Source organism: Hetaerina americana, unplaced genomic scaffold (genome assembly GCF_022747635.1).
Source record: "Hetaerina americana unplaced genomic scaffold, ioHetAmer1.1.p SCAF_70, whole genome shotgun sequence".
Lineage (NCBI taxonomy): Eukaryota > Metazoa > Arthropoda > Insecta > Odonata > Calopterygidae > Hetaerina > Hetaerina americana.
In genome coordinates, this window is record NW_027287317.1 from 1,121,045 (window position 1) to 1,146,042 (window position 24,998).

Sequence of the window (24,998 nt, forward strand, 5' to 3'; positions counted from 1 at the left end):
TTGCTTTTCCGGGTATTAAATCATTTAAAATGACAAATTCTATTTTTTAAGTGAAATATGTGCATTTTAATACACTGCAGCGGTAAGGCCAACATAAAAAGTATCATACAACATCATGCCAAAAATTTACAACATACATATACAGGGCAGTTCTGCAAAGCACACATTTGCAGGAAGCTGCTTCCTTTAGTTGCCAGTTTTGAAATGAAATGCCCCACCATTGGAACTATTATGTTAATAACAATATATAGTAAATTTTATATAAAGTAAAATATAAAATATACATTTTTGGAAATCTTAATGACAAGCACTTTACTTGCATATAATGGTATCAAAATATTAAGATGTTAATAGGGAGAAAATTATATATTCCGAATTATTGTAATTCATGCAGATAAGAAGACAACTGTACAGTTGAGGTAGCCTCAGGGCTGCATAAAATGACATTTGCAAGCTTTGAATTTATGTAAGCAAAAATATAAAAGTTTGGTAAACACCAGCATTTACTACATTACACTTTGCCATTAACAAAATTATGGAAAAGTGAAGACTTTGGCCCATATATTTCAAAATTTAACATAACTAAAACAAATAGAACCTTATGTTAATCATTTTCAATTGATGCTTAAGAGGTATGAAAATGAAGTTAAAGTAACATATTACATGAAAATATCATTAACTTTACACAAGAACCTAACTTCACACTGATCATAAAGCTCTTCCCTCATTTTTTTATGGAAAATTGAAGATTTCATGTGGTCCTAATAAAGCCTTAGAAAGTAAACTTTTATACAAGCTTTTGGAGATGGGTCAATTTTGAAATGGGTCAATTATATTTTTGGTATTATTTCCACTATAAGCTTTATGGATATCATGTAAAACATAATAAACATTAAAAATTCAATGTTTCAAATTTCTTTGCATCCTATGCCTTAAATAAATATAAACTTATAAACATTTGTGCATAATGTTGTTGGTCCCATGTTATAATGTGATACTTGAGACTTAAATGCATCTCCTTGCATGAATCTTAATAATACCAATGTTACTTTCATGGAAAATTAAAATTGTCAAGGCTAGTGATATTTAACCAACATATGTGAATTTTCTGTCAACGTTTAGGATTTTTACGTGGCAAGAGCTTTACAGCAGGTGTGATTTGATCAATCAAAAATAGTGCAGGGGAAACTGCAGAAAAAATGCTCATTAAAGCTTTTACAAGGAAAAGTTGCAATATAAGTTTCACAAAATGAAGCACTTGACTATTATCATTAAAACTTAAACCATTTTAAAATTACCATGGCATTTAACTATATGACTTTACTGGAGTTAGATGAAGTTATGTCACAAGAGTACAAAGATGAAATAAGAACCTTGAAACCTTTACATGTAATCATCAAAATTAAGATAGGGAGTAAAGCAAAGAACAACATAATAATTGCCTCTATATTTAGAAATAACTTTAACCAAGAAACATTTTCCCACATCAACACCAATATTGGTATCTATGGCTAGAAACAAACAGTATCCTCAATATTTCAGATTTAAATCAACAGTGTGACAAAAATGTGATATTAGTGCCCGTGCAGGAAAGGTTAGCACAAATGTGAACTCTGTTTTATTAATTTATTTAATTTATATGTTACTGCCGGGTGTTAAAAAAAAAAATTGCCTGCTATCCAGAAAGATTCATAAAAAAACTTATCCACATATTCAAAGGCCCCTGCTGTTTTTGTGCAAGATGTCTGTCACAACAAAAAGACAATTTGCTTATAACATTAAGTAAGCAACTTTATGAGTGACATTTAAAATGCCTCCATAATCTTCATCATCTCAGTTTGTATTAAATCCCAAAGAATACAAAAGAAAATTGAATTAAGCTGCTTAATCAGCATGAAAATTGCTCAAGTAAAAGAATCAACAAATTTTGGCACTAAAAGAATCTTCATAAAAAATGCTGGTATCTTTGTAATGAAACTTTTCGGATCTAAAACTTTTGCTTTCCAAATGCTTCAAACTTGAAAAGTAAAGTAACCAAAACTGTAAAAAAATTAATATAGTCAACTTAATTAAGATAAAAGGCAAATAAAGATATATCAGGATTAGTTTCCCTTATTCCAGTCATCTACAGAATATTCATTCAAAGGAATGAACCCTTTGCCTCTGCAATTACTTGGTGGAGCTCAAACTACTTGCCCTGAAATTATTTCCTGACCTGAGGCTGAGCTATAAAAGAACTATTAGCAAACCTCAGACATTCCTTCTACAAGAAAAAACTAACAAGAATCCATATACATATATATGGATTCTTGTCTGCATATAACATCCATGCTTGTTACACCATTTTTCATGAACAAGCATGAGAAATGGCCTTCACAAAACAGGGTAATAGATGACAGCAATATCTACAACAAAAAAATCACAAAACTGATTCAGCTTAATTTTAACTGATAAAATTACTAAGGACAACTACTTTGAAGTTCTGTGAACCAAAATAAAGATTTTTCATCAATGTTCCAACTCAACAAAACTACTTTTCAATTTGCTTAAATTTATTGAAAATTCTAATAGCCCTTAGATGCAGAAAAAGACATAAAGGTTAACCACATGTGAGCATTAGACTTAGAATTATGTAAGAAAAATAAAATGGAAGACCTTGCCTCATGGCAGTCCCAAGAAGAATTAACCCCAAATATACACTGGGAAAGTGCCAGATACATTATTACACACACAAAATTACTTAATTACCAATCATTGGTAAGTTTGTGACGATTATAGTGGTGGGCTTACTTGTACCATTGCTGAAAGGAAACAGGCCTGGTTGATATTTGGTACTATAGTAGTCAATAGCCAAACTTAGTGAATACAATTTGTTTCCGAATAAATGAGTGAGAAGGCAATAAAGTTAACTAAAAAGATGGATAATGTGCATAATTACACGTATTTCAAAAGATCAATTTTTACTATCATTTATGACTGCCATTTATTTTACAAGGTAACTTTTATGCAATGGGTATGAAGAGATACATATCGACAATCATCAGTAAATGAAAGAGTATACTTCAGCAGTAAATTTTTTTTGAGCCAGGGCTGATGAAAAACTAACAAAACTTGTGGTAAAGTTACAAATGATAATAATGTAGCTCAGGTAACATATTTCTTAATATTTTTGAAGCTGGGTGCAGTGCAAAATCCTTAATACTTCATTAGGAAGTGTGGTCAACATGACCAATTTAAAATGTTGACTAATTTAAGCATCATCACAACAGTGATAACTTAATTCATAGCATTGGAATGCCACTTCACAATTGAAGAATACGCTAAATTCACATGCCAATTCTGCATTGCTAATGCAGCAGTCACTTCCTTATTATGTTCATTGTTAGAGAATACCTATACAGTTAAGAAAAGTGCACCATTCAACTAGTTTCCTAGAGAAATTACTGTATTTAAAGGTAACAAATATCTCAGGTAAACAACGATAAATTGGCCCTCACTCTTAATTCAAACCTTTAAATAAATTAAAAAATTCCTATTAGTCCATTCATTTTTAATTTTATAAGGTCTCACCCCACTTTATCAAAGGATGGATAATAAGGAATGAGAGCGACAAGAAGTTCTTTAAAGAGTAATTCTTATGCTTGGGTTTTGTGCATAGGTGGATAAAGAAAACTGGCCTGAGTTCGCACTTAAAATGATAAAGGATGCTGCTTAAAGTACAAGTAGAAGTATGGGTAAAGAGATGATGGTGTTAGGGGGAGGGATTCTCACTGGCCACCAGTAAGCAGTCCATGGGATTTAAGGGATTTTAGCAAGGGTGGTGGTCATTAAGAAAAAAGCATGGGTGAAGAGATATTTAGTAGAAGTAACGGAGAGGCATTTGGATAGTAGATTAAAGCAGTTTTATTGTTAGAATGGATGAGGAAAATATCACTATGAATGGTTTCAAGGGATTGTATGTCAGGGAAGTAAGACAGTAAAAATAGAGATTTTTCTGCAGTGGGCTGCATGGTGGGTGGTGAATTAGTGGTTGAGGAGCTATTTGTTCAGAAGGAAGTGCAGGAGGAGAAAGGCTTGGGAATGGAAGAGATATTTGTTGAATGAATGACAACTCTGAGTTAAGAGCATAAGGAATAGCACCATTGTCATGTAAAGGATGACAACTACTGAAGTGATGGTGATGTTATGCATGTAATATGTACACGCACAAATGTATAAGTTACTCATGATCTTCAAGAAATGACCCCGCTAGCACTTCTATAAGGACTCTTAATGTCAGCACTCACGTTACCGCACACAAAAACATAGAAAACACAGTAACTAATTCTGTACACTCACAAGAGGTTACATCTACTTTTGGGTATCATGACCCCTATACACAGGCACAGACTACATGTGATTTTCAGGCAGCCTATGGCAATGGCGTGTGGCAGCCTATTTAGTGCAATGTTTGGCTACTGATTGAAGGGCCTGATTTGACTCCAATGACTACGGACACCTCCAGTTTTGCCCATGGTGAATGTACCACATCTTCCTAAAAAAATCAGGGAATGGAAGTGGCCCCCTTACCATATTAATACGGAGTGCATAATTTCCATATACCTTAGGTGATCTTCTGGGTGACCCATGAGAATATCTTTCTGTTGTTGGGTAGAGCATACACGAAATAAGTTTTGAGGGTTTTTAAAACCAATATATACATGGGTAATATTTGGTAATGAAGAATGTACACTTGCCTACAAATACTGACGAATTACAATTTCTAGTAACTACATTCCTTCTAGTGCAAAGCTTTAAACAAAATTTGATTTTATGGGGTTTGCATTCTCACACAAAGGTGGAGGTAACAGAACTCACTCATAACCCCTGTTCAGAGGCAAAGACTAGATACTTAATATTGAACTTAAAATTAAACCACTTGGCTTTGCTCAGATATTAAGCTTTTACAATTCAATGCTACATTTGGAAATTAGATCTATACACAACCCACATAACTTTTCGTCAGATACGTTTCTACACACAATTACAAAATAACCTAATTTGATTTTCAATGCATTCTTTTGAGCAGGCAAGTTGTTGCTTGCATGGTATTTAGGGAAAATAAATCCCAGAACACCACCACCTACTTGACGAACACAAAAGAGAACAATTCATCTAAGGATCAAGGAATAAATTACATTGCATTACTAGATATTGGTCCCCTGTACACAGACGATGATTTTATGTGATTTCAGGGCTTGTGCTCATGCACTCTGATAGAGTGCCACTCATAATATTGAAGAATGTACTTGATTTCATATCACTCCTTCATGTCATACGAGTTACACCCCTATTTTAGTGTGTTATACACAGTTTATTTTTTTCATTTAACTATCAACATATAACTTATAATGATAATTAAATGAAAATATAAAATAATGAAACAAACTCATAAAATTCAATAAAAAACTAAGATGCATGTGCAAATGTGCGTAATCAACTTTGTTAACTAAGAGACTAGTGCTAGAGTATAACAGATGCTACACCAATGTGTGCTCCACATTTTAAAAGTGGATTTCATTGAATGCACAAAAGAAACTAATTTCTGAATTGCTGATTTGATTATTCACACATAAAGTAAGAGTCGATCAGCTGATGTCCACTTGCCCGATGGGGCAGAACATTCATTGGTCCCAGCAATAGGCCACCTCTCCCATACCCGCCAACCCACTCCCATTTCCTGCTCTCTCACCTCCTCAAGGAGCTTCACATAAGAGTACACTTGTTCTATGATGAGTTGCTCATTCTTATTAGTACAACATGAGTACAATATGAAAGTGCACATCTAGCTTTTACTGACATTTAAGAAATCTTTTTTGTTACCTTCCGAGTTACTAAAAATAGAGAAAGAGTGGCAAACTTGGCTGTAAAAATTATTTATAAAATGTTGAATATCATTGTGTAACCACTAGGTGATGTTTGAAGATGCAGATGAGGCTGTCTGTGCTTTGAGGTTGAGTAGGATGGTGGGTGACCTTGATCATTCAGTTCTGCCAGAAGTGAGAGGGTTGTAGTCAAGTGAATTCTGGGACTAGGACTATTGCTTCCTCTGAAAAGCCATCTCACACTCATAAGACAACAGCAATAAGACCCACCAGAGGGCCAGTTATCTGCTACAGTACTACTTCTCAGATTATCTGCTTTTGAAGTCACCAGCATTGGCTTTGGAAGCCAATGCTGGTGACTAGTATCAGTAAGACAAGTGCCCACCAAACCTACAGCTGAACTTAATGATAGCCTGGGATAAAAGTCCAAACTACCCAGGCTGTTTTCCAAAAAGTACATCTACAAATTTACTACAAAACGCATAATAATTTTCAATAAATAATTTTAGAAAATTACTTCCAGACATATTTGACATGTATATAATGAGTAATGTGCCCATCACTGCAGCTTTTTTCTGCATAATGTAATGCAGGGAACAAAGAAATCATGACGTAAAGACCAAATAATTTGCTAAAAATACATCTACATAAGGCTTTCATGTAATACGCCACAAAAAATAAAGCCATAATGGGATGGGCAGTGGTGTGTCAAAGATGGCTAATAGAGGGAAGAATGCTTGAAAAGCAAGGTAGGAGGAGGACAAAAATAGGCATTTTGAATAGAATTAAGGGAAATAAAATGATTTATTGTAGGTGGCATGGGATTAAGGATTTTTGCAGTCATGTTGGTTAGAGCTTAAAGGAAAATAAAGTGTAGTGCCAGGGTCCATCTATAACCTAACGAAGCACTACACTATCCATACATGCCTGATTCAATATTTTTATCCTAAATATTAACACATTATTTGCACAATATTTCTAATAATAATAACACTTATACACTGATTTGGTGCCTAAACATTATTATTAATAGATAGTCTGCTAATTATAATGTAAGTGAAATGCTTTTATAGGCAGGGGCATGGGAAAATAAGGTATTCGAGAGAAATATTTTATCTATTTTGAAAAATTGTTTCAGGTGGAAATGTTTACAGACTTCAATAAGTTTACAAGCTCTCATGGCATTATGAATGCAAGTCTATTTCTTAGTTTAAAAAATTGTTCACTGTAGATGATAAAAAAAGTATAAAAAAGAAAAATATAAATGACGGCATGCCTTCAACACCCTGAAAAGCAGCAGTGATTTCTTGGGACAATTTGAAACATAAAAATACTGAAATGTGGCAATCTAGTTTATATGATTTATGCTAATTGCTAGTTATTTGCCAATGTTTGCTAATACATTAAAGAAAAGCCCATAATTGTCCATTTTGGTAAATACATTGCACATGTACCTAAAATTTTTTTTTGGTCTGTAAAGATCTCGAAGTTCACCAGTTGATGACTTCCTCAAAAAAATTAATAAAATACTTGAGAAAGTCATCAAGAAAAATAATAAAATCTAGCATTCTTTTGACTAAACTAGGACATGATGGTATCAAGGGATTAGCTCATCTCTGGCCTACATTTGTTTTTTTGGAAAATAGGAAAGAGCATGTAGAAATTGCATGAAAAAATGGTGCTACCTACAAATCAATAATGAAAAGTTTTAAATATGGTGTTCCACAAGATTCTCTATTAGGGCTTTTACTTTTCCGGGTGTATGTTAACGACATTGAAAAAGCCATAATCTCTCCAGAGAATAATAACATGGAGCTCCATGCAGACCACATAAGTCTAATAGCAGGTCCTACTAAATCATTTCAATTGGAAATTGATACATATGCTATGATGAATTCAGTCGCTCAATGGCTGCATTACAATAATTTACAACTAAACGCAAGAAAAAGTTCACTTGGCATTTAGTAATAAACACCTTCAGTCAAATTTCTGTAGAAATAGGAACCCAATTGATTTCAGAGTTTGAGTACACCAATTTGTAGGGTTTTAAATTGACAACAAGTTAAGCTCAAGGTTCCAAATGAAAAAAATGTAGTAAAAATTATGCTCAGCCCTACTCCTCGTTAAAATATTTTGCTATTTTAATGAAGAAGTACTAATGCCAGGATACTGAGATTAGTACTTCTACATTTAAGGCCATAGCTCGATATGGCACCATCTGCTCGGGGAGTTCAAGCACCTGGAAACGTCAATAGAATACTCACCCCTCAAAAACGTTTATTAAGGGTTATATTTAAACTAAATACAAGAAAATCCTGAAAGGAGTGTTTCAAATGTAACTAAATCATGAACATTCCCTGCATATATTGTATGATGTGATTCTGTATGCCTGCACCGAAACCCATTCTCTGGTCATAATTAGGGATGTTCACAGAAGATTGACACCATGGGTAGGGATGATCTTTATAATGGCCATAGCCAAGTAGCAGTACCACAAAAAAATCCAGAAGTTTCAGGAAAACAGCTCTTTAATAAACTTTCTGAAGAGCTAACACAAATACTTCCCCAGGAAAATAAATTTTAAAAACTGCTAAAAGACTTCTTTGTAACTAATGTTTTTTATCGTGTCCAAGAAAACATAGAAAGAGCCAATGCAGGGAAATCTGTTTTTTAAATCTTTAATACTCATTACTTTGTAATTCAAATCCATCCATATGTGTATGTATTTGAATACCTGTACCTGTATAATTTATTGAATCTTAAACAAAACCCATACAATTATGCATTGTTCTATGGTGAAATCTATCCATCATCAATCTATCATCTGCCACCAGATTCACATATAAGAACACATTGGGTATACTGGTGTACCTTAACCTAATTTGTGCTACGTGCTTGCAGAGGTGCGAAGAAAGTTAAGCTGACAGCAGAGTAACTCTGCTGCATTGAAAAAGGGTCAGTAGGTCACTGAGTTGCTAGTGAAAGAATACTCTAAAAATATATGCTAACAGAGTTGAAAATATTCTGTAAAAAATTGAAGTCAAGGTGGGATGAGGCTGTAATGACAAGGGACAGTTGGAGCATGGAGTGAGGGAAGCACAACTCACAACCCTCTCTGACATAATTGAAAGGCACAGGAATTACTCCCATCCAAAATGTAGCACATAACGCTCCTATGGACATCCTACTATCTCTGAGCAAATGGTTTAATCCAAGAAAAAATTACTGGATGGTGAATGGCATAAACGAAAACACCTGCGACAAGTTGTAATTTATGAGATATCTGATTGTCATACATAGCTTCTTCTCAATGTCCCTGACTGCTTCTCTTTGATGTAAGTGATAAAAATGCCAGACAGTGATTTAGTGTTTAGAAATAGATTTACATTACCTTTCACTTGGCCCTAGCTTACACTACATTAGGTTGGTACTTCGCAAGAGAATGGAAAGCACAAGAGCAAGAGACAGAGATGATACAACTTGTAATTTTGGAACAATTAAGTATTTACTGTTTTCCTATCTCTACAGAAGATTGGTGAGCAGTGGGAGGGAAGAAGGAAAGTTGAAAGGAAGGAAAGGGCTCAGGTTGACAGACTTTATGGTTGTCAGACATTCAGGGTGAGGCATGCTGAACCCAATAAGCTCACATACCCTTAAATCTTCAGTAACCCACAAATACTCATTACTAGAAGTGGAGACAGGCAATGCCAAAAACATCAACATCTGAATTGGATGGTAAAATAGTTGCATGGATTGGAAAGGGAATCATATTTCCCTCCTTGCTCTACACCCTTTTTGCACCATTTTCCCTTTCCCCTCATCAGGACTTTCACGGATGCTAAGATACAGGTAAGTACATATGAATAGAGTAACATACTTATAGTTAATAAAATCCATTCCTATACAATACAATAGTTGTATTCAAAATATTAATATAATAATTGCAGTTAACCTTGTTTAGCCCTTTTCTGCATTAAGTAAACATTTGGTATATGCTTATACTATTGGGCATATGGACAAATGTGGGAAAGCATTACAAAATTAGCAAAACCCTGTTCCATGTGTAAATTATTCAATAGAGAACAGATGTTAAATTAAGAAAAATAAATGTAACAAAAAAAATACACTACGATATCCATGCTAATGAGATTGGCACCAAGATTCAGCACCATTATTGTTAGTGCTTTCACATAGTCACGCAGCATCTGAATGTCTTATTAAAATGATTCGCACTGATTTATATTGAGACTACACTGTGTAATGTTTCTGTATAAATGCTTAAAAGTAGCAATAAACCATGGTCTCAAACTTCAAAAAACACTCATTCTGAATGAAAAAAGGTAACATGAGTGGGCAGATTCGGAATTGTGGAAAAATGAGCGTCCAACAAAGTTTTAAAAATCCACCTAAATGACTGCCCGAATACTTCAGTCATAAAATAAGTTTCAGTGAATTACTTGAGCAGGAACAAATACACTCATATGATACTTCAAATTTTGTTTCACAAATTTCCATGGTACTTGAACATGCAACACCACACTGAAATTGTACAAAAAAACTCTGTGCAACTGCAATTTGATAAACTTATTTTGTCTCGTGGGCTACCAGTGACTTTTCATCTCAAGCCTGTGCTGAGAGCTCTGAAACATGAAGAGCTATCAAACTCAATTCACATAACAAATTTGATTTCATAGATCATTTCAAAAAATATGACAAAAATATGGCTTTTAGAATTATGCTGTGATAAATTACCCAACAATGGCTATATCCAAAAGTTTAATTTCATGACCAAACAGTAGTTAAAATTAGAAAGTAAAACTTGGATGTGCTGAAACAACCTGCAAAACATAGCTGAAGAAACATCAAGGACCAAAGAGGAAACATTTGATTTCAGGAAAGAGGAGAGACAAAAGTGTCTATAAAAGATTAAACTGATTGAAGAGAAGTTCAAAATGAAACAAAAATTCAACAAAACTCAGTCTTGGCAACTAATTAGGACTAACTAGCTCAATATAGCATGCTTCACACACTCTTACTGGCTTTTTGTTGCTGGTAATAGCAGCCATTTTGGATGAGCAGTCATTGCAAAATATCTGTCCACAATTTCTACAGTGATGTTTTCTAACACGAATTGAGAATTCTTTTGCACACCTCATGCAATTTGTGACATCTGAGTCTTCAGTCCACTTACGCCCAGATAGTTTGGCAATCTCCATCTGAGAAAAAAGATGTACCAGGAGATTAAGTATTGCAAAGCACAATTATCCATGCAATCCATGCACAGGACACTGTGTCATCATGTTCTCTGTCCACAGCAAAAGCTCGGACAGAGAACAAAAGTGTATTCCATTATAAAAAAGTTCTTATTTTTAGTTATTAAGGACTTTTAGTTTTGGCCTAATGTGAATATTATTTCTTAAAAAATTTTCAACAGCCAATGATATTGAAGTGGGGAAGACGAAGAATGGGAGAGGATTCAACACGAAAACAGTAACTCAAGCACTCAGTCCTGAATTTTTTACCAGGGGTGGCTGCAGGAGCAGCTCTATACTGGTGGCACCTTTGCTGAGTCAGAGCAACAAAATATAATGGGTGGTCACCAAGGTGAGGATGTGGTGTGGTGGAAGATAAGGGTTGATAGAAAGTGATATGAGGTTTTTAAGGAGGGGAAAAGACTGAGAGAAAGAGGGAGAAGCAACACTATTTTGATGACAAGGCCATCTTCATCAGGCAAAGATTGATTACTGAAGGACACACAAAAAGTTGCAAGGGAAGCGTGATGGAATGGGAAAAAAATCACTATTTGAGAAAGATCAATTCACAAAGGTGGTCTGAAAAGTTCTCATGTTGGCACAATGGTAAGTAGATGCCATGTGAAATGGCATGCCATTCCATCCAGCAGTTTGCTGTACCCAGTGGTTTGAATCAGTTGTGGTGCACATGTTACTGGAAATATAAACAAATCGAGTAACAAGCGGGGAAAAAATTCTTCATAAAAGAAAGTTTGACCAAAATTCATTCGTTTGTCATAACAGCGTTTTCCAAATCTAGCTCCTCTACACTGCATGCGATTCAATTTCACAATCAATCCAACTTCAGCAGGATCCCATACACTAGCAGCACATTTTAAATGAGGCCTAATGTGCAAAAGATAACATTTCTCTTTAAGCTTTTTATCATATTTCACCAATACTCCTCTAATAAATCTTAATTTTTTGTTAGCTTATCCACTAATTCCCCGCACATGAGAAGAATGAAGAAATTGCCCGCTCTTGCACGACCCATGAGAGGTCGTGAGTGAGGGTAACAGACATTTAATTGAATCTATTTCTATTTTGGTATTTTTGGTCACTTTCTATTTTGGTATTTTTGGTCACTTTCTATTTGGTATTTCTGATGTAGTAGGCATTGGGAGGGAATTTTTCTGAAAATTCATCACTATACACTTTTTAAAGTTTAATTCTAATGGCCTATTGTCACATCAGCATTGCATGGCATTAAGGTCATCTACTAAAGCTGCTTTATCCTCAGGACAATGTATATCTTGATAAACTACTGCATCATTAACAAATAAACACATCTTATATTTAACCATGGAGTTAATGCCGTTAATTTAAAGAAGGAAGAAAAGAGGTCCAATAACACTTTTTTGGGGAACACCTGAAGTGACTTTTACTGCATTAGAACCATCTATGATAACTCTTTGTACCCGACCATTCAAAAAGTCTTTAATCCAGCCATCAATCAGCCTGTAAAATACACATATATAGATTCTTTTGGATTCAGGACTAATGATTGAACACTAAATGCTTTCAAAATCATTATCTGGAATTATCTCAGCCCTACTGATGCAAGAATTATTAACTGCAATAAAGACACCACCCCTGATGCTATTCACAGTGTCCTTTCTGTACATGGAAAAGGATTTCAGGAAAATTTCACCGTTGACAATATCAATGGATAACCAGCTTTCAGTTGCAACAACTTCATCTAGGCCTGTGGTTTGAATAAGGTAATGATATTCTGCAATTTTCTTTTATAAACTTTGCCAATTAGCTACTATTACAGACATTTCCTTGACATTACAATTACCTGAATATTTAACAGGGATCATCTTCTCATTATTATTATATCCCTTAAAAACTTTTCTGCCTGATGACATCTGATTCACATAAAGAGAACTATTGCATGCATTTTGAACACTGACCCTCACTTCATTCAAAGGTAAATTATTTGAAAAATTTTATTTGGATTTTAGAGGCCCTTTATTTGACCTACATTTTAACCTGAAAAAGTCCCGCAGTGCTCGAATATCCTACCCTCTACCTAGCGGCCTCAGACATGTAGTGAACACCAGAATGGTTCAGAGGGTTCCTAACCCATTGGATTTCCAGGTGAATGTTGGCGAAGGAGGCCCTGATATCTTAATTTTTTAATAATAATTTTTGTAGGCTCAATAAAACACAGTAATCAACCCAAAGGTCGGTTTGGTAGGTGATGGTGGAGTTCACCCAGTACTAAGCCCTATACGGCGTGTGAAAATTCACACATCAGGGTAGGGGGGCCAGTTCCTTTCCCTGTGCCGGTTATGGTTTCCCAGGAAAACCTGGTTCCCGAAAAATCATTTTAGCTTGGGTGGAGCTGCAGGTGCCCGGAGTGCCTTGCCCGGGAATTGAACCCGGGACCCTCTGGTCAGCAGTCCAACGCTCTCTACCCACTGGACTACCGCGACCCACGTAGGCTCAATGAGCACTACTTTATCACGTAATCGATATCACTGACCTACTTAACTAATGAATAAATCCACTTGCTAGTTATGATTACCGATGAAAATGCTTAATTTGAGATCAATTACAATTTATGCGAAGAGCATGTCATGGGGCAAAACTTATATGATTGAAACACTTAAACACAAAGTAAACACTCCGCTCCCCCAAGCAGCTTATATTTCACACACACACGAATAAAACACTGTTAAGCACTAAACACTGTAAAAGAATAAAGTATTAATTATTCACAAAACACATCACTATAGCTAGAACACAGGAACTACACAACTTGATCATTGATGAAGGGCAGGTGCAGGTGATCGGGGTAAATTTAAGCCAGAGCTTGCTGAGAAAGACATTCCCATTGGCAACCAAGAGCTGCCCTTCATGCACATTTATTTCACCCACAATTGAATCATTGAATCTCAATTCAGATAAACTTTTCCAGAAATTTTCCAATAGATGTCTTCAGATTAACTTTTGATCTATTACTATTATGTATTATTTTGGAAGCTTCGGGAAGCTCTTTTTCTCTAGATATCCAATAAGTATTTGAGTTCCTTTTACCAGGATATATGCCATTTAGTGGTCTCATACTTTCAAATGATTCACATAATCAGGAAACAAAGCCTACCTAATAAAAATGTTTAAACAAACAACCTACCACTAAATCAAAAGCTACTTAATGAATAACTGATCGTGGCACTTTTCCACTTGATAAGATTTATTTAACGACCAGGTTTCGATGTATTATATCATCATCAGATGGACCTGATGATGTTATAATACATTGAAACCTGGTCGCAAAAAAAATATTATCAAGTGGAAAAGTGCTACCATCAGTTAATCATTGTGTTTGACTTCCACCACATCACAACTGAAGCTACTCAAAATGCTACTTACCTGGTAGGTTTGGTTTTCCCTCCCAATTTCATGAAGGGCTGCTTGACTATCTTCTAACCGCCTTCTCAGATCATTGGCTGTACTTTGAACATGTTCATTGTCCTTGGTACTCTGTATATACCTCTCGAGTAAAGCCTGCCTCTCTGCCTCCCATTCCATTTTCATGGCTAAACAAATGAAGAAATAATATTATGCATAAATCAGAAAGAAACTGATTGGGAACATACATAAAAAAATAAAGAATATATATAGAAACATTAGTTAATAGAAAAAATATTAAGCTTAACTAAAGGCAACCTGATGGAAAACCAATTTGAATTCAGGGATGCTTTATTCCCCATAAAATATAGCAAGGGAAAAAATAAATAAGCCAAAAAACATTGTATTTGACATTAGCACAATTGGAAGATTTTATGCTGAATCGTTCTGCAGATGGAAGGGCAACCTAGAATACGTTATGGTTAAAAACTTGATGAGGCTTTAGTGTAAAAGTACTGGTAATAACATGTGGTACAATTACCATATCAAAAATGTACTATAAGCTTAGCCATATCATATAAGTGCCATTCCATATCCTTGTTGTAATCATCATATATCGTAATCACCTAATTGAATACCATTTCCATATCCTTAGTACAATCATTAAAACTGATAGCTTCTGCAAATACAGTCAGCTGAAGTGTTAATAATGCAGCGGACCAGCCTATAAAACTTCTGCCCTTGGAAAGGTTCATTCAGTTTTGGGAGTTAATCTAAAACAGATGGGATTAGGCCCAAGGAGTGCTGGGGATTTCCATAGTTTTCCAATTACACAAGAGATTTTAATCCAGCAACATAACTCAACCTTTAAAGCCATTTGGCACTATTGCTTAATGTACAACTTGTCCCTTAGGTCAAGTTATTGGAGAAGAGGAAATGGTAGCTAGATTAAAGGTCAGGACCAGGGATGGCAGTCCAAAAATGCTTGTCCACTCAAAATTGTTTGCTCTGTGTTGGTCAATAAGCACTTCCGGTATATTTTATGGTATCCGGGAGTTTTATGATATCCGAGCTTTTTTGTAACAATCTTTAAAATAGTGGTGCATCCAACATGATGAAATTTCGCTGGTCCACTCAATATTTTTTGCTCTTTGTGTTGGTCGGTAAGCATTTTCAGTACCCACCTTGCAATGGTAATTTGCCATATCCGAGCTTTTCCGAAGCAATCGTTCAATTCGTGGTGTGTCCAGCATGATGCACTTAATCAGTCAGAGAATTAATAGTCAATCATCTATCAGATCGGAGTTCTTAGTCCACTTGTTGAGCAATTTCATTGGTTTGGATAGTGAGCCTGCCACTCCACTCTTCATCATGCACATTTCTGTGACAATTTATGAAGTCTCGACACCATTGTCTGAATTTCCTTTCACTCATTACTGTAGGTCCATAAACTAAGCACAACTCCATATAAATTTTGGCCACTGATGATCCTTTTGCACACAACAACACGCACTTCGTAGCTGGTGGAAGCAACAATTTTTGCAGGCATTGTTATCTGCATTCACAGGCAAGCAAATTACTACTGATTCAAAACAATAACTCCAGTTGCATCAGAAAGAATCAATGATAGCAATGCATGCATACAACTTTGTGCTGACATGCCACTATTTAAATATAGGAGGACGGTACTTCCTTTTCGAATATGCCTCATAAAATTCAATTAAATACACACAAATTCATTAATACACAGTTTTAAGTCATCCTGCAAACTGAGTATTTGAAACAATAGTCACTCAATTAAAATTAATAGAATCCTCTTTCCATTGCAATTAAATATAATAAATGAATTATGTAGCATACTAAAATAAGAAACAAGAGATGTATTTATACAACACGGAGAAAAGATGCACAAACAAAGACACTAACCCTTATTTATTCAACATTAGCAACCATTAAAAACTCACAATATCATACATATACATCACCTAACAATAATTACAAGCAGCAATAATGCAAAAATATACAAACCTGAATTTTGTTCCCGAAGCTTATCTATGGTTTTTTCTCTCATTTTTTCTGACTCTTCCTTTAAACCGAGTTCTAATGTTAGTTGACTAAGGCTATCATTTAGCCTTGTTACTTCCAAATCATGTACTGATTTAAACTGAGATAGTTCACTTTCCAGTGTAGCCTTGGCCAACATTTCTTCTTCCTGGAATATGATAAAAATGAACATTTGATTATTTTAGCATTACGAAGACTCTCAAAAGTAAATGCCAAAATCCTTCATTCAGCTCTGGCAAAGGGAGGACCATATCTACGTCTCTCTCTATCCACCATTCACACCTGAGCAGTTTGAGACATGTACAGGTGTCAAATAGAGTCACCTCTCTTTCCAATCTACTCCTATTTTATGCAATACATCATTGAATCTATTCAATTTATCTATGGAATGCCTTCTCAAAATTTAAGAAGCAAACAAGTACATCCTGATTTTATTCTATGCATATGAAAATAGAGTTCTGAATTGTTTACTGTAAATATAGGTAAATACTTCATAGGTAGGTACTTCAAAATGAAAGTAAAACATTCTATACATAAAAATCTATTTCATTTTACATTACCAGGTTTTTTGTTACTTCTTCCCGTAGCTTTTCCTCTTTGGACAGTTTGCCCTTCAACTGCTCAATCTCTTGATTCCCTTTCTCTACATCATTTCTGCACCGGATCTCCTGCTCCTCCATTTCTTTCTTGAGTTCAGCATGCTGCTCTTCTAGTAGTTTCTTAGCACCTTCAAGGTTCTCAATCACCTGGAGTCAAAAATATCTCAATGAAATGGCTCACTTAATTTCATTTACCATCAACTATTTAAGGAAAGAAATGCGACATTTGTGAAACAAGTGCGACTTCTTATTTCACGATACATTACCCAAATATTTCACAAAACTCAAATCAAGAAGACTCCCACTTCTTTCCAAATATCTTTACGCCTTCAAATTTCCCCAAATAGTGTCCTCCTGTCCCTAACTGTAAATATCACTTCATTTGTTGTCCTTCCTATAGTTTATTTTCTCCAATCTTCTTCATAATTTAATCTCCTAAGTCTCTCAATAAATTATTTTTTCCCACTTTCCATTAATTCTTGCTGGTCAATTCCTTCCCCCTTAAAAACATTTATCTCCTTAACAAGTATTCTTTTTTAAACGCCCTTACCCACATGCCCACTTTTGTCCAAAATACCACCTAAATATGCCAACTGTTTTATCTCCTCAAAGTCATACCCGCCTACTTTGATGATTAAGTTAAGATTATAATAAAAAACAGGAATTCATTTAATCATGGAATTTAGTATTACAAATATTTCAATGATGATATTGACATTTAAAATATTTTGGTAGAAATACACAATCCCTTAAGATAGGAACCTATGCTGTAAATCGTCAATTATTACCAGAAAATTCCATGTCATATTTGATCTACACATTTTGCTCAAGACATATTCATGGCACACTCATAAATTAAGATTAAGTATGTGAGGGCTGTTCAGAAATTATCTAGGCCAGCAATATTTGGAGAAAAATAGCTTGCCTAGGACAATGATGCCTTAGTCCCCTCCAAAGTACTTCCCTTTGGACCTCACACACTTATCCCAGTATCTTTTCCACTTTCTAAAACAATTGGCAAGTCCTTTATTGAAATGGTCATCAGCTGTCCTTTGGCCTTCTTCTTTACCTCGTCAACCAACAGTTGGGAATACTGGGCTTTTGTTTCAGAGTCATAGCCATACACCCATGACAATTCTGCAGTTATGACCTTTTTTAAAAAACCTGGGTCATAGTTTGCGGCCTAGAGCGAGGCTAAGGCCTCATTGTACTAGATAGGCTATTTTTCTCAAAATATTGCACGGCTGGATCCTTTCTGGACAGATCTCATATGCATAGTTATGATACTTCCATGATAAAAGTATTTTTGGAATTTTTTTGGGATAATTTTTAGGCAAAACAAACAGCTGATACAAGAGTGAGGGTTGATTGAAAAATGCCAGAGGGCATGACAGAGGAGGAAAGAAATTGTGGAGGATAGTGTTGGTTGCATATTAAATGTATTCTGAAATTAATCTCACAAAAAGTGATAAGAATTTCAGAATGCTCCAAAACCCATTGTGCAATTAATGGATGCACCCAAATTCAATGATATCTTACCAATTCTTTGGCAGTGATGTCAACTTGTAGTTTGCCTTCCAATTCCTTACTTGATGTCTCCACATCCACTCTGAGTTTTTCACAAGCAAGTAGGTCAGCAGTCAAGCGCCTAACTTTATCCTCACATTCTTCCAACTCAGCCTTCAATTTGCTATTAGTTTGAGACAACTGTTCAACAATACCTTCAAGATTGGTGGATTTCTGAAATCATAGAACATTACATTAAAATTTTAACAGTAATCACAAGAGTTATGATCACCATTAAGAATGATTCAGCATACACTATTTAGCAAAGACCCACTCCCCATCTAGTATTTCTTACACATCTCAAACAATCTTTTTTATTCAAGCTTTTTTGCATTTACACTTTGTAGTTTAGGGGAGACGACTGACAGCTGAGGTCATTTGCACCATTAGGGATGGACAGGGAAGGATGAAGGATGGAATGAAAACCGGCATTGGCATTAGCCTACTCTTAACAACACCACTTTAGGCACCAAGGGGTCTGCAGCTTTACATCCCATCCGATGGACAGCATACTAACTCAAAGTGCTCTCCACAAAGCACCTCAAGTAGGAATTGGGATACCACGGAAAATTACCCGCCACCGCCAGGATTTGAACCCGAGCCCTCTTGATGGGAAGCCAGTACATTAGCCACCATACCATCATGATCCCCGCATTTACACTTGTATTGACTTTTATCATAGGTGGATAGTTCAACAATTACTCAAAAAATCCAAGAGATCCAAGCACTGGTGGTATAAAAAAGGCTTACTTTTAACAAGCCTCATCTCTCACTAGAATGCTGTTAATGTTTCAGCTATATCCATCACGTGGTTACATTTCGCGTCAAACTCTTTTTTATTTAGATAAAAGAAAAAATGAGTTTAATGGGGTGATTAAACACTTCCATTCAGAAGGCTTAACACCAAAAGTGATCAAAACCAATCGAGTTGGATGAAGTTCATGGCACATCTGCTCTTGTATTTGTGACTGTTTATGATAGGGTAAATAAGTTCAAACATGGCCGTACATCCACTAATGATAAACACTGTTTGGGAAATCCAGTGGAAGCCACTCCCTCTGAAATGATTGACAAAATCCACAATATGGTTTCGAGTGATCACAGAATCAAAGTTTGCAAAATATATGAGGCCTCAGGCATATCACAAGGCACAGTGTTTTCAATTTTGCACAAAAAATTGGGAGTCGAAAAAATCTTGGCAAGATAGGTGCCATGCTTGCTCGCAGTGAAGATAAAACACAATTGTGTGGTCATTTAGGAGACTGGTTTGGCACTTCACCATTGCAATCCTAGTCAGGATTGCAATGGTAAAGGGCCAAACCAGCCTCTAAACATGACTGTGAGGTAAACATGAATACATCAGTATACTGGTATAGAGACATGGGAACAGTTGAAACAGTGGGTTTCTAAATGTGTTCCAACTCCAAAGAAGGTTAAGATGGTTAAATTGGTCGACAAGTTGATGGCCATAGTTTTTTTCGGGGTGCACACGGAATTATCTAATTAAATATTTGCAAAGAAGACAAATTATAAATGGAGAGAAGTGCTACGCATCGTTATTGGACCCATTGAGTGAAGGACTCAATAAAATTCATCTTCATTTGACAAAGAAAAACATTCTCTGCCATCAAGACAATATACCAATGCCTATCTACACAGTTTTGTTCGTGAAAATTATGAATTGAAATTTGAATTTTTACAATATCCACCCTATTCACCAAAGTTGGCCCCAGAGATGCTTTCTATTTTGAAGCTTGAAGAAGGGGCTCCATGGAAAAACATTCACGTCAAACGTGAAGGTCATTGCCAACACAGATAGCCTATTTTGAGAACCTTCTGATATCCCGCTTTTTGGATAGCTTAGAGAAGTTTTAGAAATGCTGGGTAATGGCATTGAGCTAAAAGGAGATAATGTTGAATATTTTTAAAAAAATATATCAAAAATAATTTGTTTTTTCCAAAGGGCTTATTGAACAACATCACACGCTTTCACAGAAGTCTTTATTTTCTGACAGAATGCTTATTAGTGCTGGGTGATACCTTGATACTACCCTATAATTTAACCCTTAACCTTGATACTACCCTATAATTCTGACTTTCATACCTTTCCCTTGGGCTGTTTACCTATTTAATGACTTTATTAGGGTGAGACTGAGACTTCAAAGTCCCTTCTTCCACTTAACCCTTTGCTCTGTAAGAGCAGTCGGAAGGAGTTAGCATAATTTGCCGTACTTCGCTAATTTAGAACTTCAGTATTATGTAGACGAAAGACATCAGGTTTGACCTTGAATAAATCAATTCAAGGGAAAATTCTCATGCAAAAAGAGCCTTTAAGATTTTACATTACCTCTTTCTCTGCCATAAGGGTAGAATTTAGTTCATCAACTTCCATTTGCTTGATTGAATTGAGATCCTGTAATTCACTACTCCTCTTCTGCTGAGTATCTATCTTCATTACTAATTCTTCAATGGCAGCATTTTTCTCATCCACCATGCTCATGGTAGACACCAGCTCTTTCTTAACTTCTACCAACTCTTTTGAATCCTGCTCAAGATTTCCTTGCATGACGGCTATGAGAACTACTTTGTCTCTGCAAAGCTTATTTACAGTTTGGAATTCCATAAGAAATTGTGAGAGAATTTTTTTACAATTCTCAAAGTCACTTTTCAACAGAGTGAATACAGTTTTAACTTCCTTCAGCTCCTTCATCTGAGAATATAAAAGAAATTCACTCATCAATATGAATAAAATAAAAAACTGAACTTAGAAAAGTTAAAATTTGTTGTCTCAGGTGTAACTTTATGGAATTTGCATTACATATTGAAATGAAATGAAATAATTTACTTTGTAATTCCACACACTTTATTTAAAAAAACACAACCCAGGTTTCGACATTGAACGTCATCATCAGGTGTTGTTTTTTAAATAAAGTGCGTGGAATTACAAAATAAATTATTTGATTTCATTTCAATATAGAAAAGTTAAAACGCATTCACATAAAAAACATGGAAAAAAGGTTTTATACAAGCATCTTATAGACTAAAAGATTAATCTTTGATAGACAGGTATTAAGGAGCTTGGAGTATAAATTTTTGGTTGATAGGATACAAAGACAAGTTTGCAAAGAATAAAATGACACATTCACAATGAGAGATCATAATATTCCTGAGAAATATGCCATGACATGATACCGCAACTTTCTTTCGGGGACAAATCAAGTAAAGCCACTCACAACTCAGATTGGACCTTAATGGAGTGGGGTATGGTAAAACAAATGCTGTATATACTAATTAAATCTTGATGAAAAAATCAAAGGTCGATCTATATGCAAGAGAGGTATTAAAAAAATGTTACTTGATATGACTTCAACTTCTACAAGGTTGCATTCTTCAATTAACTTATTATTTACATTATTACCACAATGCAACAACATCATTATTATGACTTCCTTACAGAAAAAGTTACTGCTGCTTGTATGCTACATTACAGCAGTACAAGCAAACAAATGCAGTGGTACCATTTGGCAGTAATCATGGGATTTCGGAACCCACTCAAAATCTCACTATTGATGGTAGTGGTCGATACTGTCAATGGATTGAAATAATCAAAATAAATTTTGACTATTAATCACTTGATACGTACTTTTAAATGTGTTAAATGATATTGTTCAATTTACTGGAATTAACTCAGCAATATTTAATAATTACCAAAGCACCAGTGTCCAATTACACGATAAATGTAAAAAAAACAGAAATTTGTCAATGGACTACTGAATGGCATTCAACATCATGAGAGATTCATCACCATATTGAAGATTAAGGAAGCTCACCCAGATGAAACAAATGTGACCAAGCTGTAAAATATGTCAAGGCCTACCTGGGGAGTGAACTTTCATCAGAGCTGGCAATGTAAAACTACAACATCTAGAAAGAGAATATCACTTGAAATCGCTGTTGTCTCCCTCCTCTAGCTCAAGTTAAAATGTATAAGGGCATACGTGTGGTGTTCCAACAAGAAGTTTGAGGTCATCCATTAATTTTAAATTGATGACCCTCTACTCTCCGGAAACTTCCACTTCAAAAGAACTCTACCTTGCACTAGTCATTATGTAGAATAGGGCTCAAGTATAGATTGAACTAATGTAAAACCATGGACCTGGCTTAAGGGATATCAATTGCTTGCAAGGAAGACATGCAACTTTAGCAGCTTGGGTACAGAAAATAAAACAAAATATAAATTTCCAACATTTCAATTACCTTCGCCAGGTACTTGGCATTTAATTCACCCAGTTCACCTTCTTTTTCTGCAACAAGCAACTTTTGAGCTGTCAGGAATTCCTCTAACTCTTTGACTAATTTACTTTTTGCGGACAGTTCATCTTTATTCTGCTGTAAATTAAACCTTAATGAGCTGATAATGGCCTCATACTCCTCTGACTTTGCCTTTCCGGTAATAACTTTACTCTCAATCTCAGTTGACAAAATGTTAATTCTCCTCTCAGCCTCCATCAGCTTTTCAGCCTGAAAATTATTCAACAAACAATTAGCTCAAGTTTTGCTTAAGAGAGAAAATTATTCGAAAGTCAATAGAATATCAACTATAAATCAGTAATTATGAACTGACATCACCTTCTCTTTACACTGAGACTGTAATAGTTTGATCATTTGTTCTTCATTCATTCTTTCGTCTTCTTTTTGGAGTTTATCAAGCATTTGTTTATCATTAGAGGAGTTCTCCAACTCATTTGACTTCTTTGTCAGGATATCTACTGCTGACTCAATTTGGCCAAGAAGTTTCTTCTCCACGTCAGAATCCATTTTGCTATTGTTTTGCATTTGTGCTTGGAACAGATTCTATAAATAAATAATTGATTTCATCAATATCCAAATTCTTTTGGGCTCTATTGTTAGCATTTATACATGCATGCATGTATACATATATATTTAAATCTACATTAAAAACATAGGACATGTTGGAGCAATGTTCATTCAGTCTACTCAATAAGTTGGTTGGCCTGAGGGAAAGTGTGCTTACATATTAACCCGAATACAGTAATCTCCCGATTATCCATGTATGCATTATGTGGGTAGCTGATATTCCATGCATCGCTAATCAGTTTTATAAATTGGTGGTGATGGTAAAGTGGGGGCAATGGGTTGGGTTATCTACCCATACACAAGAAGGGCCATGTATTTTTGGAAAGCTTTCTACACAAGAGATTAGATAAAATGTGCAGACATTGTTTATGTTTCATCATGCATCTACATTATGTTTTTAATTCTATATATAAAAAATAACATCGGCAACTATTCTCTTAACTCTGCCTATCATCATCATTACACCAGAGGCAGGAATGACTTCCATTATGGGAATATAAGAACTAAAGCATTGAAATTAGGACCCAATGAAATGGGCATCAGATTATTTAACAAACTACCCAAAAGTATCAAGGATACACAGGGAACTGCCGTATTCAGGCATAAACTAAAAAGATATCTACAACGCAATATGTTTTACTCGGTTGATGAATATCTCAACAATATTCCCGACCAGTAAGTTCATACTTTTAGTTTCTAGCAATGGTAATGGTCTGATTCATGTTTGTGATCAATGATTTTTCTGAATTTGATATTGTATGTGCATGTTACAGCCGATGTTCATGGGTTTGTACCAAACACTTATGTAACTATGAGCATCTATTCTTTTATGTATCTTAACTGAGCCTGTGTCTTTGCTCCTCATTGACGTGCCTTATATCATGTACATACTTCACCCACCTGGTATTTTTGTATTGTGATCTCTGGGCAAATAAAAGGTAATAATAATAATAATATGTTCCTCAGTGAGGATGGCATGGAATATCATTCTATACCTCCATCATTAACTCCTGTTGACTTGTAAAATCTTCCTTACCTAATGCCAATGCTAATGCTTTAATGCCTCCCAACCTCCTTCAAAAATTCCTAAATAAGGCAACTGTTCTGCCCGTTCTAGTTTGTGTCCAAAAATTCAATGTTTTTTTAAGCCTTCTTATTTCTTGAGTTTCTCCTTAAATTCTTTCTCCTACACTGTGCATCCCTACCTCACTCCCATCTCTCTCTCCACTTACCACTATACTCCAATCTCCCATTACTACCTAGTGTTTCTTCTAGGTACATTCAAAACCATTTTGTCAAACTTATCATAAACACTACCTAATCCTCCTTAATGATGCTTGTCAGTTTGTACACCAGGATTACCACCAGACTGCCCA

General features: G+C 35.3%; 1 protein-coding gene across 1 annotated transcript in view; it reads right to left on the reverse strand.

Moving 5' to 3' along the window:
• Positions 1-24,998, reverse strand: part of LOC139697238 (early endosome antigen 1-like) — a 39,024-nt gene continuing 14,026 nt past the window's right edge. The window contains exons 10-17 of the mRNA XM_071595912.1: positions 23,374-23,598; positions 23,002-23,265; positions 21,092-21,454; positions 18,718-18,918; positions 17,140-17,325; positions 16,544-16,727; positions 14,537-14,703; positions 1-11,080 (exon numbers count right to left, since the gene is read on the reverse strand). Coding sequence (XP_071452013.1) covers positions 10,853-11,080; positions 14,537-14,703; positions 16,544-16,727; positions 17,140-17,325; positions 18,718-18,918; positions 21,092-21,454; positions 23,002-23,265; positions 23,374-23,598 — 1,818 coding nt within the window. The 3' untranslated portion in view covers positions 1-10,852. The remainder of the gene's footprint in view (positions 11,081-14,536; positions 14,704-16,543; positions 16,728-17,139; positions 17,326-18,717; positions 18,919-21,091; positions 21,455-23,001; positions 23,266-23,373; positions 23,599-24,998) is intronic.